Source organism: Halichondria panicea, chromosome 14, assembly GCF_963675165.1.
Source record: "Halichondria panicea chromosome 14, odHalPani1.1, whole genome shotgun sequence".
Lineage (NCBI taxonomy): Eukaryota > Metazoa > Porifera > Demospongiae > Suberitida > Halichondriidae > Halichondria > Halichondria panicea.
This window is the reverse complement of record NC_087390.1, coordinates 2,328,622-2,345,752: the sequence shown is the minus strand read 5'-3', so window position 1 is coordinate 2,345,752 and position 17,131 is coordinate 2,328,622. Positions and strand designations below refer to the sequence as shown.

At 40.0% G+C, this 17,131-nt stretch overlaps 2 protein-coding genes across 6 annotated transcripts in view; both read right to left on the bottom strand.

Annotated features, from left to right (window-relative positions):
- The window catches only part of LOC135347550 (probable ubiquitin carboxyl-terminal hydrolase MINDY-4), a 32,609-nt gene extending 29,701 nt beyond the window's left edge, over positions 1 to 2,908 (bottom strand). For 3 of the 5 annotated variants that reach the window (XM_064545592.1, XM_064545591.1, XM_064545593.1), the window contains exons 1-2: positions 1,643 to 1,711; positions 923 to 1,087 (exon numbers count right to left, since the gene is read on the bottom strand). In XM_064545592.1, the coding sequence (XP_064401662.1) occupies positions 923 to 1,087; positions 1,643 to 1,681 (204 nt within the window). In that variant the 5' untranslated portion in view covers positions 1,682 to 1,711. Of the gene's footprint in view, positions 1 to 922; positions 1,088 to 1,642; positions 1,742 to 1,767; positions 1,786 to 2,666 lie in introns of those variants that run through there. The other 2 variants (XM_064545589.1, XM_064545590.1) reach the window with 2 other exon arrangements.
- A 134-nt stretch (positions 2,909 to 3,042) lies between these two features.
- On the bottom strand, positions 3,043 to 5,639 carry LOC135347537 (TNF receptor-associated factor 3-like). Its single transcript, XM_064545575.1, has 6 exons — positions 5,479 to 5,639; positions 5,131 to 5,284; positions 4,668 to 4,832; positions 4,469 to 4,546; positions 4,256 to 4,333; positions 3,043 to 4,149 (listed from the first exon to the last, which is right to left on the bottom strand). The coding sequence occupies exons 1-6, from the start codon at positions 5,586 to 5,588 to the stop codon at positions 3,397 to 3,399; spliced, it is 1,338 nt and encodes a 445-aa protein (XP_064401645.1). The 5' UTR covers positions 5,589 to 5,639; the 3' UTR covers positions 3,043 to 3,396.
- Between the last annotated feature and the right edge of the window lie 11,492 nt (positions 5,640 to 17,131).

Below are 17,131 nucleotides of genomic sequence, written 5' to 3'. Positions count from 1 at the left end.
GCATCACGAAGCTTTTTAATTAGTCGTTAACTTGGTCAGTGCAGCACCAGGGGGTTGTATAGAAATATAAAGTGCAAATGGGTGGAGGTAAACAATTAGGTGTATAGATAAAATTATACGCCCTTATTAATGATTTTATAAAGCCACGAGTGATAAGCATTATTATTCGAGCAAGCAATGAGTGTTTATATTACGTACTCTTTCTGTAATGTTGTCTGGCTTATACGTGGGTGTGGCTTTGCTGTCTCAGTTGATGATGACCTGTGATAAAAATGAATATCATTATAAGGACTTTCAGCAATCACCCATAGGATTGCAACACCCAAGGTCAACTATACTATGCCACAAAATATTTGTGGAAATTCCCACTGTTGGGTTTGTGTGATGCAATATATATACTGTATAGCGGGTAATTTCGTTGGTGTAAATTTTTGTATAAACTGCTCATTTAAATGTTTCGTATTTTAAAGCTCAGGATAGTGATGTTGAACGTATTGCGGTAGAATAATTTTGTAGTTGAAATTTTCGTATGATGCTCTAAAATACAAAATATACATCATACGAATATAACCCGCTATACGGTAATAATGATAACTATAATAATCACCTTTTCAACACACCTATACATGCAAACACATGCGTATCAGAACATTCAAACTGTTGGGAAAATTTTTTAACATCCAACACATCAGACCATTATAATTTTATATTGTACATATCAGACTATAATTTATAACAGCATACATTTTAATCATGTGATTTCATAGGTGACCTTTACATTGCACAATCCATGGCATGATTATCATTTCATCCTATTATGAAATCCTTTTCCCCCTGAGGACCACCAATGCACACTACATAAACTACCTTATTTTGAAACTTAGGCCTGGATACTTCTACATGTAATCCTACTCTTACTCACAATCCAACCACAGCTCTCTTTTCTCCCCCTGCCCTCCACAAGATCTCCCCTAGTGCTGACACCAGACCCTCTCTCCTCTCTCATCAGGGCTGGGGCGGGGACTAGAGAGATGTGGGTGTGTAGGAGGGAGGGATTATTAGGTAAGGGGGGGAGGTCATTCAACATCTATGTGTATGGGGAAAAGGCAGTGGATGCTCACAAATTTAGAGAAGAGTTGTGCAAAACCAAGACCAATGATTCTGACAATAAATTATAGTTATATTATGTAGAACCATAGCCGGACACAACAGCTGCACATTTGCTACCACTATGGTCCTTAAACAGACGAGGTTGGACATGGTCACGTGCATGTACCACTTGCTGGCCTAGCTTATGACAACTATGTAAACTTCTAGCTGGTGTTGCGCGGTCATTGGAGACTGAAAGCAAATGTTTTTCTCTGGCTACTTTGAATATAAAGCTTCATTAATCAACCAGATGATGATCCCCAGCGATCCTCTCCATTCTGGTGAGTTATCGGTGCGTATAGAGTGACCAAATTCTTGCCAGCTAGTACAATGCAGGCTACATACAGCACCGCTGAATTATACTCTACCCTACTAATAGTCTAGCAAATCTTGGTAACCAGGCAACAGACAGCTAGTCATGGTGTTATGAGCTCAGCAAAGCAAGAGTTAGCCATAACTTTTTTACAATATCTATGGTAACGTGAGCAGAGACCTTAGGAATGTCAATACGAAGATGACGCGTGGCCAACATCCTCTGACATAGTATGCAGGACTATGTGATCTGCACGTCTCCAAATAGCCACCATGGCACCTGCGTATATTATACTTATAAATTACCTCTCCTTAAGTGGCTTGCTGGATTGAGTCAGAGAATAAAGTGAAGGTCCATAAAGTAAGAGGGGGAGAGGATGTACATGTACATAGTTAGAGGGGAGGCATAAACACTGATATATATACACAATGTAAACATAGACATTTTCTACACTTGATAATTAAGGGGCCCGAATAGCTTATTCTACATCTCTTGATTTACATTCGAAAAGTGTTTCCAAAGCTCTTTACTTTATAATCATCGCTCATCATAGGGCTCCCCATGCAGCTTTTTTTCGCGTCTTTTTGCTCACTCGTTAATTAAAGTTGCTAATCAGTTGCTAGGTTAGTCGATCGTTTCCAGAAATAACGCATTTTCTAAGCCAGGTAGTGAATTCATAGGGATTTCCAGAACATGGTTAGGGATTTTTATAAAGGTCAGGGACCACCCAAGGGTACGGGTCTATGAAGAAGGTTCCCCTTATCTAGCTGCTGCTGACTGCAGCGCTTGTGTTCCCAGCAATCCATTCAAATGAACAACATTTCAGGTGTATTCTGACAACCCCTAGACATACACAGAACTGACTCTGTATGCGTACATACCTATGATTATGATTAAATGGACATTTTTCTGTAATTGTAGGTAAAAATAAAAAGGGGCTAAAAATGCTAACGAGGGGAGGGCAGGAGAGCAGAAAGGGAGCAATAAATACTTGAAATGGAAAACGTGTACTTGTGTAATTTTTTTAATGGAACGCTATATCAGATTGTGTCAGCTAACAGCAATAAGTAAATTTCTCATAATTTTATCCATTGCAGTTTGTATGTTTTCTACAGTCACTAGGTAATTTAATCTACGACTCTCAATCTCCCTAGCCGCTAGACTATAATTGTAATGAGTGAATTGATTGTGTGAACGTACGTACCTTGTAAGTGCACCTCAAGTCCTTGTAGTTTCTCTTACTTGGTGAGTGCACAGAGTGTGACCTATCATTGCAATGTACAATGTACCCAATTCCAAAGGGAAAAATAATGTCCTCGATCCTTGTTTATCTGCTTCTTTGTCCCCACTGTGCTGGGAGAAGTAGGTAAAGATCATTAATTAAACAACCTCAATTTAGGGGGGGGATTTAAATCTTGCCAGTTGTTCCATGACCATACTTATATCTGAATGGATATAAGTATGTTCAGCAGGCTTAGTACTGTTAGTACAGTAGTGGCTATATTTCTACTGTTGCTAACGTTAACGAGGAGAGGATATGTGGTAATCAATGACATGCAGCAATGGACTGACTATGTAAATTATTGTTCAAAATGGACTATAATTATTACTAAATTAATAATAACAAGGGCGTATGAAGAGAATTAATAATTGTGGTTCAAATGAAATAAATAAATAAATAAATAAATAAAATAACAATGTTTATAGTTGGCGTTATGAGCATAGATTGAAGACAACGAGGCACTTGGAGTACATGCATGAAGAATAATATAACACAGAGACTTTGCAAATGATATTGATCCTTAGCCTCGAATCCACGCCGATTAAAATACCGTATTTTAATCGGCGTGGATTCGAGGCTATGATAATACTATATCATTTGCAATGTCTATGTCGAATATTTCTTTTCATGCACGTACTCCGAGATAGTGGTGTCATTCATTGGTCAGTCCAGTTGTGTTAACCTTGCATTTGAGGAACAAGGTATCATCCTTGACGTAGGAGACGTTATCAAGGACAGAGACGAGGGCGAATGTGGGACAGCCTGAGGCAACGTTCATCTCATTGCGTGGTCTCTGGAATGATGAGGAGGTTGGTTCAGGACGGAACGACTGGACAATGTCCCGCTGCTTGTTCTGGTCCACCAGGGTCAGAGTGACTGTCAGTCTGAACGGCCAGGGGAGGAGGGCATCGTACTCTCCTCGCATTAGGGTGATAAAGAACGACAAGTGAGTGCCCTTCCCAGTACCATCGCCGTTCATGTAGAGCCTTAGACAGAGCTTGTATCCATGACGACTCGTATAGAATGGAGCGGAATACAGAGATACAGTTTTCCCAGTTCTAGCTTCTTGTCTTCTCCTAGTGACTTCGGGGATCTTCCAAATGAATGTTCCATCGTAACTGGCTGCTTGAAGTGTTTGCAATAGCAGAGATACTTCACTGAGTCCATCTTGTAGTTGGATAATTGCTGACTCAGCTTTTACCACAGCATCTGTTACTGGTTGCAGTCGTGACTGCAACTCAGACCTAATCTTGCTAATTTCAGATTTCAAATCGTCTGTTTTGTTGTCTAATAAGGCAATTTGGTGGTCCAGAGATTGCTTCATTTCTTTGTTGGCCATTTTCAGTAGTTGGTTGTGATATGCAGGGTACTCCTTTGCATGCTTCGTTAGGTCCTTGATGGTACCCTACAGACCAATAAGAGCATATAACTAAGCGAGTACATTAGGTCACATAATTACATGAGTGCATTATTATATAAGTTGGAAGTGAATAAATGCTGTGTGAATGTACCTTGTAGGTGCACCCCAAGTCCTTGTAGTCGCATTCTCTTACTTGGTGAGTGCACACTGTTTTAGTATGCTTGAGCATCTGTGAGGGGAGTGGGTAAAGATCATTAACTATCAAGTTTAGCATCATTAATTATTCATGTCAATTTAACACAGGAAATGAATGTACTAAAAAGGCAATTTATCGAATTAACCTCTGACATCAATCAGAACTCACCTCTCTCCTAGGTAACCTTTCCCCACACCCATTGGGGCAGTAGTCTAGTGCCATCTCACACTCCTTCTGAATGTGAATCTGTGTATTTGGGAATCGTGATGATTAGTTGCATGGGAGTTCTATGCATGCAGCTATTATAATAGTGACTCTTAAGAAGCACAGTAAAGTTTTCTATAATAATTATTATTGAATAACTTACGTCTTCATTGAGGGTGTGTTGTCCACACCATCGACAAGTGATCGGGTTGAAGTTGCATTTATTGTTGAAGTGGTCGTGTAATTGACTCCTAATTAGTTCTTCTTTACAGCCGTATATTGAGTTGGTGCATTGTACTACTCCAAACTTGCACGAATTCTTATGCTCCTACAGAAAACACAGACAAAGAACGCTGTAAACAACAAACTGGCAACAAGAGAAGGTATCAATCCAATAGTTCACCAACAACACAGACACTGAGACATTAAACAAGGTTCACAAACAAGATTCCTAGGCAAAACAGATCAGTAACTATGATTCCTACTAGTTCCTTGTAATACCCTTCAAAAGAAAGTTCACACTGAATGGGACTGATTCCCGGCACTACATTGTGAATACGATTATAATAAGCCATGTGCTCAGCTTAGACAAAGAAGTCCATGCTGCACATTAGCATTGTGCTTACCTGATAGAACCTGCTCTCCCCCTCCCAGGGACAGGACTGGTTCAGGCACTTGAGGGTGGTGTTCCGAAGCTCGTACTCTACTGCCTTGTCTCGGAAACAGTTGGCCACGATGTTCTCTTTATTGCAGGATGAACAGATGAACTTCTTCTGGGCTCTGCAGAAAAGAAAACGTCAGTCGATGATCAACATATCACCTTATTTACATCGTCTATGCCACATAGCTATGTACATATACATGTACAGTCTCGGAATTCTGATTATTTTCATGAAATTTAGTTTCATTATACAAAGTTGGAGTCACCTATTAGCACTGTTATACGTACAGCAGTACATCAGATGCAGTCTTACCTCTCAACATAGGAGTTATAACACTTGCTACAGAGTCTGTCTCCACAATCACATTGGTATGGATCGTGGAACACATACTCTTGACAGCTTACACACACTAGTGTACTCATCGGCTTTTTGTTAATTTGCTTTTGAGTTTGTCCTAGCCTGTGGCCTTTTATATTGTCTCCAGGTACGTACATGGGGATCGGAAGCCATGAATGTCAAAATGACATAATTTTTATGATGTCATGATCATGCGTGAATATTCAAGAGGACAGTACTCATAGATATAGTATCTATGCATGAATAGTGTACAGTGTACAAAATGAACGTTGCTACAAAATTGGTTCAGATCCATTCCAGCTGACAGTGACACTCTTCCACCTGCAGCACGGTACACACGATACTTATAATAGTGCACAACACAAAACCTCTAACTCACTTAGTCCGAATGCACAGCTCCAGTGGGTGGGGTCAATGCATCCTCCACCAACGACCCTCTTCCCTCTGCATTGTCTGTGTGAGGATCTATTACATTAGCTGAGGTTGGCACATCTCTCAACGTACCTATAGTCAGTCGTATGGCCTCGTCCTGGTTAGCCAGACCATCGTAATAATGTAAGTCAAATCTCCTTTGGAGTCTCCTGTATGTGCATGAAGACTTAAATTGGTAAGGAATGATCGACCATTGTACTGCGTACAACTATACAACAAACAGTACAGTCAAACAATTTACTATACACATATTTCGAATACCGGTCAATGACTCTTTCGCCAATTCTTCTATACAAGCACATTTCAATAGCTTTTACCATGAATAGAAAAGTTACAGAGGGACTTCAACAACTTACGGATTCTCACGCAGCAATCTCTGATGAGAGAACAGCACTGAAAAGTGGCTCTCGCTGCAGATCACCCATATAGGATAGACAGGGTCCTTGTAATTACTCCCAACCTGGGGGAGGGTGGGTGTGAGAAAGCAAGTATTCATTAGTGGGGAAAGGTTGTAATGAGAATGAGGACCACACGAACTCACCATGCATGACTGATAATGCTCAAATAGTGATAACAATCCGATCTCACTTTGTTTGTTTAGACCTCGGAGGATTAGCTGGATGGTAGAGAGGAAGAGGGTAAATAGCAACAACAAAATTCATATGTTGTGTCAAGAGTGATCTACTCTCTTGGATATTTTTCAAGAGCTATTTGTTTTGTGTATAATTATGAGCTCAAACATGTTTTTTCAATACCTCCTCGTAGGACTATAGCTGAAGGAAGATGATTTAATGGGTAAATAGCAACAACAAAATTCATTTGTTATGTCAAATTGGTTGAGTGATCAAGTATTACCAAGAGTGCATAAGAAGAGAAGAGTGTCGAACTACTGATACTTCTACACAAAAACTGTGCACGAAGTAACGTGACTCGCACGTATTGCAAACTTACAATGTACTAGTAGTCTTCTAGTAAATGTTAACCGTGACGTTTTTAGGAGTGTGGTAATTGAACTGACTCTAGCTAGTCGTTCGCGCTCAAATGTTCAGAGCTGCTCACTGCACACTGACAGGAGAGGATTTTTTCGAGACAATAATCCTCTTCACTTGCACTCTTTACTCACTATTAACAAATTCTGTGCGTTGCGTAATTATGTGCAACGTCATTAATTGCGAGTTGCTCACGTGCAATTGACAGGTTGTCACGTTACTTTGTACACAAAATTGTGTAGAGGTATCGGTAGTTCGACACTCTTCTCTTCTTATGCATTATTCTCTTGGGCATTTTTCAAGAGCTAATAGATGCCAAATATTGTTATTTGTTATTGTCAGGTGCACATTACAGAAGGAAGTTCAGCTGTCATTGTGACATCAAAAGCCATGGTGATTAGTGGAAACTAGCGGTGTAACGCATCTACACGTACTAACCTTTTCTTTTCCTTTGCTGCCCAGGTCCACCTCCCCATCAAAGACGTTAGACACTGCTACTCCAGTAAGTAGCAAGTTAACCAACTCCTGTATGTGGGGGGGGGCATGACCAGCATGCACGTATAATAATCATCTGACAGGATATTTTGTAGGAAATAGCTAGGTGTTTCTAAAGGGCTAGGCATTAAAAAAACACTAGCTAAGTCATGCAGTTCCTTTTTGAGCCAACATGGAGGTAACGTTGCCAGGAGCTGCTATATATAGCGTTTGTAGCTGACCTGAGTACAGTATCCATGGGAACCAATGAGTCGACTGTTGACTTCGTCCATCTCAGACTGAATGCTGTGGGTGTGTGTGGGGAGGGGGAGGGGTGTGGGTGTTTTGTCTATACATGTGGTGTGTGGTAGAAAATAAAACTGGAGTTCACACAATGTTTGTTATACATGCATGGCTAGCCATCCATGTAAAAACCCACTGTGTGGGTAACAGTCAGCCCACAAAGATAACTAGTGTTCAAGCTGGCGCTGTGCTAATGCCTCTCGCCATGTTTTTGCTTTCGCTGAAAAGTATTAGAGTGTTATATTAGTTTCTATAATGAATTTTATAGCTTATCTATATAAATTCACTGAGAAGAAAAGACTTATTTACATGCATCTATTGTTGTTATTATTTATTGTATTATGTGGCTTACCAGGACCTCAAGAAAGAAGAAAATTGATTCTTCCAGGATCTGTAGTTCAGTGTATATAATATCTAAGATGAAAAGACCTGTGTACATGCATATTGTTATCTATATTGTTATATGGTAGTGTTTTGTGGCTTACCAGGCCCTCAAGACAGAGATGATTCTGCCAGGAGGATCTGGATTTCTGGATCTTGGATATTATTTTCTCACACATGGGGAATGAGCGCGCATGCGCATTACATCCATAGGAATAATGTATGCTTGAGCATCTGTGAGTGTCAATTTCACAAATGGCTACTGCTAGCTAGCTGTTTTAACAGATATTTTCTGAGTATTGTAGCTAACAAAAAGCTAGCACTTTAGTGCAAGGCTAACTCATATGTTGAATAGAAAGTTTGTGCGGACAGATGATGCTATGAAAGATTCTGAAGAGACTGCAACAGCCTTCAATGTGAGTCAAACTAGCCATAACTCGAGAAAGAAGCTTTAGTTTGCTAATCCATGAATCAAAATCCAAGAGAACGTGGCTAGAAGCCTATAGAAGCTGTTAGCTTTCGTCGCATTGCAACCGTTGAGCAGTTACAGCTGGAACAGACACACACACACACAGTCAGCTTTACCGTATCCCTCGTGCGGCTACGCCTCGAGGCATAATAACAGTCAGCCCACAAAGACACACACACTTCAGACCACACAACACCTCCCTCTTACCCACCAGCTGGCTCCCTTGGTAAGCAGCACAGTGTCAGAGAGTAGAAACTGTATGCAGCCACTAGAGGACCCATCTTGGAGCTGTAGTGAAAACATGAGCATTGAGGCATAACAATCTAGTAATGAATACGATTATGGATTATAAATAGTGATTCCCATGTTCAAAACCATACGGTATTCAAAATAGGAATACAGACAAATCTTATCAGTTGTGCTTAGTTAAGTAAAGCTAACAACTGAAAAGTGAGAATGGATAACGTAGCAGGCCTGGTATTGTTCACAGCAGCAGCTTTATTGTTAATGTTGCTAACGAGGAAAGTACAGGAGAATAGAGAGGGAGCGATACCCATCGAGGAAACAAATGAAAAAATGACAATGGAAAGAACGTATTCGTGTAATCTAGAATTTTTAGCAACTGCAATAACTTACTAGTCTCGTGCAACATGAACTTCAGTACTGTTACAATACTCGTTGCAATAAATTTAGCAATCTCTTCATTTCAGGTTTACAAACACAACTTCTCACCACACATTTTCTTTTTATACTAATTCTCTCTTTTTATAATACAGATTGTTGAATTAACTGGCACACAGTAAACGTAGAGCACTATATACATGTAGGAGCTGACAATTAACGCTGATCGAGGCACGATAACTAAGTTCAAATTAAAGTCATGTGATTGTGCCATTGATTTCACATCATAATTATTACATGCAGCATGATCTTAACAGGTCTGACTGTGCACTAGCTGTTAGGTATACAGCTTAGCAAAAAAATAGTAATGCATGAGGGGAAACTCCCTACATAATAGTGTATGCCACTTGTAGGTATTCATGAATGTAATAGAAATGACTCATTGGTTCTTATTTGATATCATGGTGGTGCAAGAAAATTATGTATGTATACCTATGGGGGAAGCCCCTGAAAAATACATTTCGGGATTCATTACGATTCTAATGACAAAGTAAGCCTCAACAAAACTATTCACACATACATATGGCGAACATGCCCCGGACCCCCTAATTTTAGGTGTACTTTCGGTGCATGCACACACGGCGGGGGAATTTTAATTTGCTCAATTTACCCCCTCTGACCCAAAATCCTAGATGCGGGCCAATCATGAATTGTAATAATGTGACGCTGGTGCAGTTTACATAAAGGAATGCGACAATGTACAATACTCTAGACTACTTAAGCCAACGCAAACAGAAATGTTGGAACTCTTATAATTATTATCAAACACACCCAATCATACTAGATTTCATAAGTACAATCATGTAATAGTGTTTGCATGGTGTTATAATTATATGAAACCAAGATGACGCAAACTGAATAGCATTAAACCCTACATGTACATGTACATGTTTATTAATAGCCAGCTGACTACGTTATGGGCATTGTGTATGGAATTTGTGTGGGCGTGTAAAACAATTGATCACATGTAGCTATGAATAGGGCCTGACATGCATGGTGTAGGCTCACATGTTCAAGAAGCTTCCTAGCCGGAAGACAGTACAACACAGGTTAGTGTTAATTATAGTCACATGTGGCTATACTTAACAAAACGTTGTACTGATAATTAAGTTATGCATATGGAGTGTTATGCATAATGGCAACCTCACTATTACCATTGCATTTTAAATTGTTACAAAAATAGTAACAGATAGCTACCTAATTGTTTTTGTGGAGTGGAAACAATAGTAATGATAATGACTGTACATATTTTAAGCAAATAAGCCGACTCACCAACGCAAGCCTTGACCGAAGAAAGGAGTCCATTGTATTTCTATCCGTGAATGTATGCTCAATCATCTGGATGCATGGAATTAAGAGAAAAATTGACCATTAATGTTGTGAAGTTGGGTAGAATAATAATATTTCTCAACAGTTAAGAAAACTTAAGTAATCCCGATTGCTAACCTAGTAAGAATGCACACAAATTTGAGTCAGTATGCAATATTGAATATGAAACCAATGGAGTGAGGTACGAGGTGGTGGTACCACCACAAGTGAACCACCACAAGTGAAATAGTGTACACAATTAGTTTATGTACACAATAACACTACATGACCACAACAAGAGGATGGTGATTCAGTTTCGTGTGAATATTTTACTGCATTTAACCAATGTTTGCATGTGTAAGGCATAACATGGTCAGTGCAGCACCAGGGGGTTGTATGTGAAGAAATACCGGTGGCGGTAAACAAAGTAGGCAATTGAAGGGGCACAGAGTTAATTGTGTATGTACAGATGCATGTATACCACTCACCCTCTCTGTAATGCTGTCTGGTTTTTACGTAGGTGTGGCCTTGCCATATACCCAGTATCCGCTGATGATAATCTGTGATAATTGAATATCAATAATTGGTTATAAGCATTTCATCATAAAGGTGAAGGCAGTACAAACAAATGCAATACACTACCAGTATTGCAACTTGTAACTGTAATAAATTATTATTAAGGCTACAATAATTACAAGTATCACAACTGCTGAATTGTGTTAGTATGATGAAATGTGTATGTATAATTATTCATATTTCAACACATGTAAATCAGCCTAGCGCCTAAGACCATGTAAACTGAACCATAAGTTGGACCATCATAATTATCAGACCACCATAATTATCAGACTATAATTATTACAAATGCAACAAGTCCCATTATGAGATCATTGATCATTTTGCCCCAACGAATACTGGTAATGCACACTGCACATACACTACCTTAAATAGAATTTTTTACTAGTCTAGATATCTACAGTACAGTACAGTACACCTACTCTTACTCACAATCCAACCACAGCTCTCTTTCCTCCGCCTGCCCTCCACAAGATCTCACCTAGTGCTGACACCAGACCCTCTCTCCTCTCATCAGGGCTGGGGCGGGAACTAGAGGTGTGTGTGTGTGTGTGTGTGTGTGTGTGTGTGTGTGTGTGTTAGGAGGGATTAGGTAAGGGGGAAGTATTCAACATCTATGTGTACGGGGGAAAGGCAATAGACGCTCACAGATTTAGAGAATTGTTGTCCGCAACCAAGACCAAAAATTAATGATTCTGATCAAATAAGTATAAGCAGCAGAACCATATACCCAAACACAACAGCTGCACATACCACTATGGTTCTTAAACAGACGAGGTTGGACATGGTCACATGCATGTACCACTTGCTGGCCTAGCTTATGACAATGATAGATTTCTAGCTTGTTGATCAAATCTCAACATAATTATTGGATGCCAGTACCTTGTGCTGTACTAGACCATATTCTAATCCTGGTATGTCATTGTCCCCATACAGCATTAACTTCTCGTTAATTAAAGTTGCTAATCAGTTGCTAGGTTACTCGATTGTTTCCAGAAAGTGACGCATTTTCTAAGCCAGGTAGTGAATTCATAGGAATTTCCAGAACATGGTTAGGGATTTTTATATAAAGGCCAGGGACTACCCAAGGGTCTATGAAGAAGGTTCCCCTTATCTAGCTGCTGCTGACTGGCACTTGTGTTCCCAGCAATCCATTCAAATGAACAACATTTCAGGTGTATTCTGACAACCCCTAGACATACACAGAGCTGCATGACTCTGTATGCTTACATACCTATGATGATGCATGGTGTAGTTCATGTTCAAGTCGTTAGGCAGTACAACTGAATATCAATTTCTTGTGTACAGTTGTGCAGCAAGGGCTCATAACAAAACCACAAACTTAGGTTGTCAGCTATGAATATCATAGAGTAGAGTTCCTATAGGAGGCTAGCCTCGAGACCAGGCCGATTAAAGTATTTAATCGGCGTGGCCTCGAGGCTACTAGGAGGTTGACTTTCATGGGTTATAATTATTGTATTGTCGCAAGGTCTTGTAATGAGTCCTTACTTGTTGTTCCAGACAACTGTACATGTATAGGTACACAGAAAAAGGATTGATACAATATAACCTGTCAGCCTTGAGTATAGCATAATGATATTCATCATAGCTAGTTGCTATATGGACCAGGAATGGAAACCTCATAGTTACTATTGCTAATTAAAAAATAGTAACAGATACCGTATAGCGGGTAATTTTCGGGGGACAAAATATTTGTGGTTCAGCAATATTGAGACATTTCGTGGATAATATTTTCGTGGTTGCTGCTTGGATTGTAGGTAAAGGTAGGCAAGGTCGCTTCATTCGTGGGTAAAATATTCGTGGTCAGACCTCCAACCACGAAAACCACGAATATTTTGCCCCACGAAAATTACCAGCTATATTACATACCGTATATGCTCGATCAGAGGCCGCTCTTGTATAAAGGCCGCACTCAAATAGTAGCCTCCCTTGCTAGCAAAATGAAACATTTAGTAGCCGCTCTCAAATAGTAGCCTCAGTGAACTTTGACTCTAGCATTTCTGCACGTGGCAGCCAAAAAAATTATTACTAGCAGCTAGCTACATGTACATAGCTATGAGTAGCAGCTTGTTAGTGCTTCACAAAGACTTTCTCATGGCAGAGTTCAAGTTTATGCAGGTGAAAACAACTTTTGATGACAAACTAAATTATCTGGAGCTAATAAACGCCGCTCTTGAACAGTGGCCCCTCTTGAATTGTAGCCTCCTCTTCCAGCAAAATGAAACATTTAGTAGCCGCGGCTCCTGATCAAGCATATACGGTACATAATTGTGTAATTGTTTACGTGGAAACAATTAATGACTAACAAGTAAGCCAACTCACAATGGTAACCTTGACCCAAGAAAGGAGTCTATTGTATTTCTATTCATGAATGTATGCTCAATTATCTGGATGGAATTAAGAGAAAAATAATGTTGGGTAGAATAATTATATTCAAGTAAAGTAAGCAATCAAAAAGATGAAAAAAACGTTGTCTATACTGTACATACGAGAACTGGGGATGTGGGGAGAGGTGTTGTGTGGAAGAAATAAAAGTGATTCCATGTTCATTCAATTCCAAGACCACATGGTATTCAAAATAGGAATACAGCCACAATCTCGTCAGTTGTGCTTAGTAAAGCTAACAACTGAAGACTGAGAATGGATAACGTAGCAGGCTTGGTACTAGCTGTTGACAGCAGCGGCTTTATTGTTAATGTTGCTAATGAGGAAAAGACAGGAGAACAGAGAGGGAGCGATACCCACCGAGGAAATAAATGAAAATGATAATGGAAATACGTATTCGCGAATACATAATGTCACAGCAACATTAGCTGTAAATAGTTTGCAAACAACTCGCTATTGTTGCTATGACATTATGTGTTACTACACCTACAGGAAGAGGTAGGCGACTGTGTGTTCACGGTGGAGGATGGGCGTCCAGCTGCCGAGCATATAGCCACTGTTTTTTTAATTAGTGACACGTAATTAATTAACTGATAACTGGCACACAGTTATACGTACACTGTCAGCATTATATACATGTTTGGAGCTGACAACTAATGCTGAGGCATGGTGTCATGTGATGGTTCCCACAGCAGCAAACATCATAATTAGTACATGTAGCACGATTGTAACAGGTCGACCATGCTACTAGTTGTTAGGTATACAGCTTAGCAAAATTGAGAAAATGGATGATCCAAGTAAAGGAAACTCCATACTAGTGTTCCATAATTAATGGTACCGTATAGCGTGTAATTTTCGTGGGGCAAAATATTCGTGGTTTTCGTGGTTGGAGGTCTGACCACGAATATTTTACCCACGAATGAAGCGACCTTGCCTACCTTTACCTGCAGTGCAGGCAGCTACCACGAAAATATTACCCACGAAATGTCTCAATATTGCTGAACCATGAATATTTTGTCCCCCGAAAATTACCCGCTATACGGTATAATGAATGTACATACACTTTCTTCCCAAATGTAAAATATAATTTTAGAAAATCAAGTAATTTGTGATTTGTCATAGTTCCTATTGCTGTGGTGGACATGTACACGCTTGGGATTGATTCCAATACCAGTCCCAACTACATAATTTACAATTATCTTTAGCCACAAGTTAGTATCAATATAAACACATGACATGTGACGCATGGTTAGGATCGGTTACCATCACATGTGTTCTGTGTTCCTTATTATGAACAAAACAATCAACTCACCAGTGGAAGTTATCTCATAGGAACGACTCAAGTGTTTGCTCAACACTAAATGAGTGTTCATGCACTATCTACATAAAGTACGTGTTTACTTAACAACACTTGTAATTATTATAAACTTCCCTGACAAATATCAAATTCACTTCGGTTATATAATGAATTATGTCCCCTTCGAAAACTATCACAGGGAAATAAACATAATTAATGTTGACATGGAAACAGAAAGGAAAGGCTTTGTTTTCACCACAGCAAGGAAAGATCAATGTCTTTGTTATGCTACATGAACTTACCCTTTCAGTGATGCAATTAGGCTGGTGGGTGTTATTATTTTCCTGGGACCCGTCTCCACTGATAATAATTATCGTGTAAATACTGAGACGATTTCGGTGAACCCATATAATCCCTAATACAAACACTGATGTATTGTGTAAACAACACCTTTATGTGTGCATGATCACATAGGTAAAAAATACCACGGAAACAATGACACTACATGTAAGTATAATCATACTCGTAAACAAGTATAAATATGATATTTGTATAATATTCATAGCAGCACGCTCATTTCACCATAATCTCAAACAATTAAGTTTGTTATTTTTAGCTATGACAGCACACATAATTATGTGGTTCAACCCACTCACAATCCAACCACAGCTCTCTTTCCTCCGCCTTCCCTCCACAAGATCTCCCCTAGTGCTGACACCAGATCCTCTCTCCCCTCATGAGGGCTGGGGTGGGGACTAGAGAGATGTGTGTGTGTGTGTGTGTGTGTGTGTGTGTGTGTGTGTGTGTGTGTGTGTGTGTGTGTGTGCTAGGAGGGATTAGGTAAGGGGGGAAGGTATTCAACATCTATGTGTATGGGGAAAAGGCAATGGACGTTCACAGATTTAGAGAATTGTTGTCCGCAATCAAGACCAAAAATTAATGATTCTGATCAACATGTACCACTTGCTGGCCTAGCTTATGACAATGATAGATTTCTAGCTTGTTTATAGCAAACCTCAACATAATTATTGGATGCCTGTATCCTGTGCTGTACTATCTAATCCTGGTATGTCACTGTCCCCATGCAGCTTTATTTCGCGTCTTTTTGCTCTCTCGTTAATTAAAGTTGCTAATCAGTTGCTAGGGGACTCCATCGTTTCCAGAAATAACGCATTTTCTAAGCCAGGTAGTGAATTCATAGGAATTTCCAGAACATGGTTAGGGATTTTTATATAAAGGCCAGGGACTACCCAAGGGTCTATGAAGAAGGTTCCCCTTATCTAGCTGCTGCTGACTGGCACTTGTGTTCCCAGCAATCCATTCAAATGAACAACATTTCAGGTGTATTCTGACCAGTGGCGTAGCCAGGATTTTGGGAAGGGCAGGGCTCAAATCAGTTGAGCAAGGCACACTGAATAACATGGAGTTTTTAAAAAAGGTCATCACTCTTCTCCTCAGCATCAGCATGCGCATTAGGTGGCCCTACCCACATTTCCTTGAATGACATCATTCTATAGTAACTATGCAGTGCAGATGATGGAGCTCAAAAGGGGGGGGCTCTAGCCCCGTCAGCCCCCCTCTGCCTACGCCACTGCTGACAACCCCTAGACATACACAGACCTGACTCTGCATGCTTACATACGTATGATTATGATTGAATGGAAATTTTTCTGTAATTGTAGGCAAAAATAAAAAGCTAATGGGGAGGGCAGGAGAGCAGAGAGGGAGCAATACTTCAAAATGAAAATTGAAATGGAAAGCGTGTACTTGTGTAATTGTTTTAATGCAGATTGTAAACCAGCTAACAGCAATAGTAAAGTCCTCATAATTTTATCCATTGCAGTTTGATTGTTTCTATGTACGTTTCCTACAGTCACTAATGCACCTATCAACGTGTTGCCCCACTACCCCCCCCCCGGGACATACGGGGGAATTTGATCTAATTTGACCTGAAATGTTGGCCCCATACTGGGGGATTTGAACCTGGCTTTGCATAGTGAAGACTCTTTTATGACCTGTTTTTTGGTGTGTGAGGGGGAATTTGACCTGAGGTAAGGTCAAATCCCCCATATAAGCCCGACCCCTCCCAGGGGGGGGGGGGGGAGTGGGGCAACACATTGATAGGTGCATAATCTACGACTCTCAATCTCCCTAGCTAAGCCGCTATAGTTTACTGTGTGAACGTACGTACCTTGTAGGTGCACCCCAAGTCCTTATACTATAGCTTGGTGAGTGCACACTTTGACCTATCATTGCAATGTACAATGTACCCAATTCCAAAGGGAAAAATAA

What these genes read in the sequence shown, in the direction of transcription:
- LOC135347537 (XM_064545575.1), bottom strand. Translation starts at nt 5,588, where the DNA reads ATGAGTACACTAGTGTGTGTAAGCTGTCAAGAGTATGTGTTCCACGAT. An exon ending in AACACACCCTCAATGAAGAC is followed by an intron (nt 4,547 to 4,667) that starts GTAAGTTATTCA and finishes CCAAATACACAG; the next exon opens with ATTCACATTCAGAAGGAGTG. An exon ending in AAAGGTTACCTAGGAGAGAG is followed by an intron (nt 4,334 to 4,468) that starts GTGAGTTCTGAT and finishes CTCCCCTCACAG; the next exon opens with ATGCTCAAGCATACTAAAAC.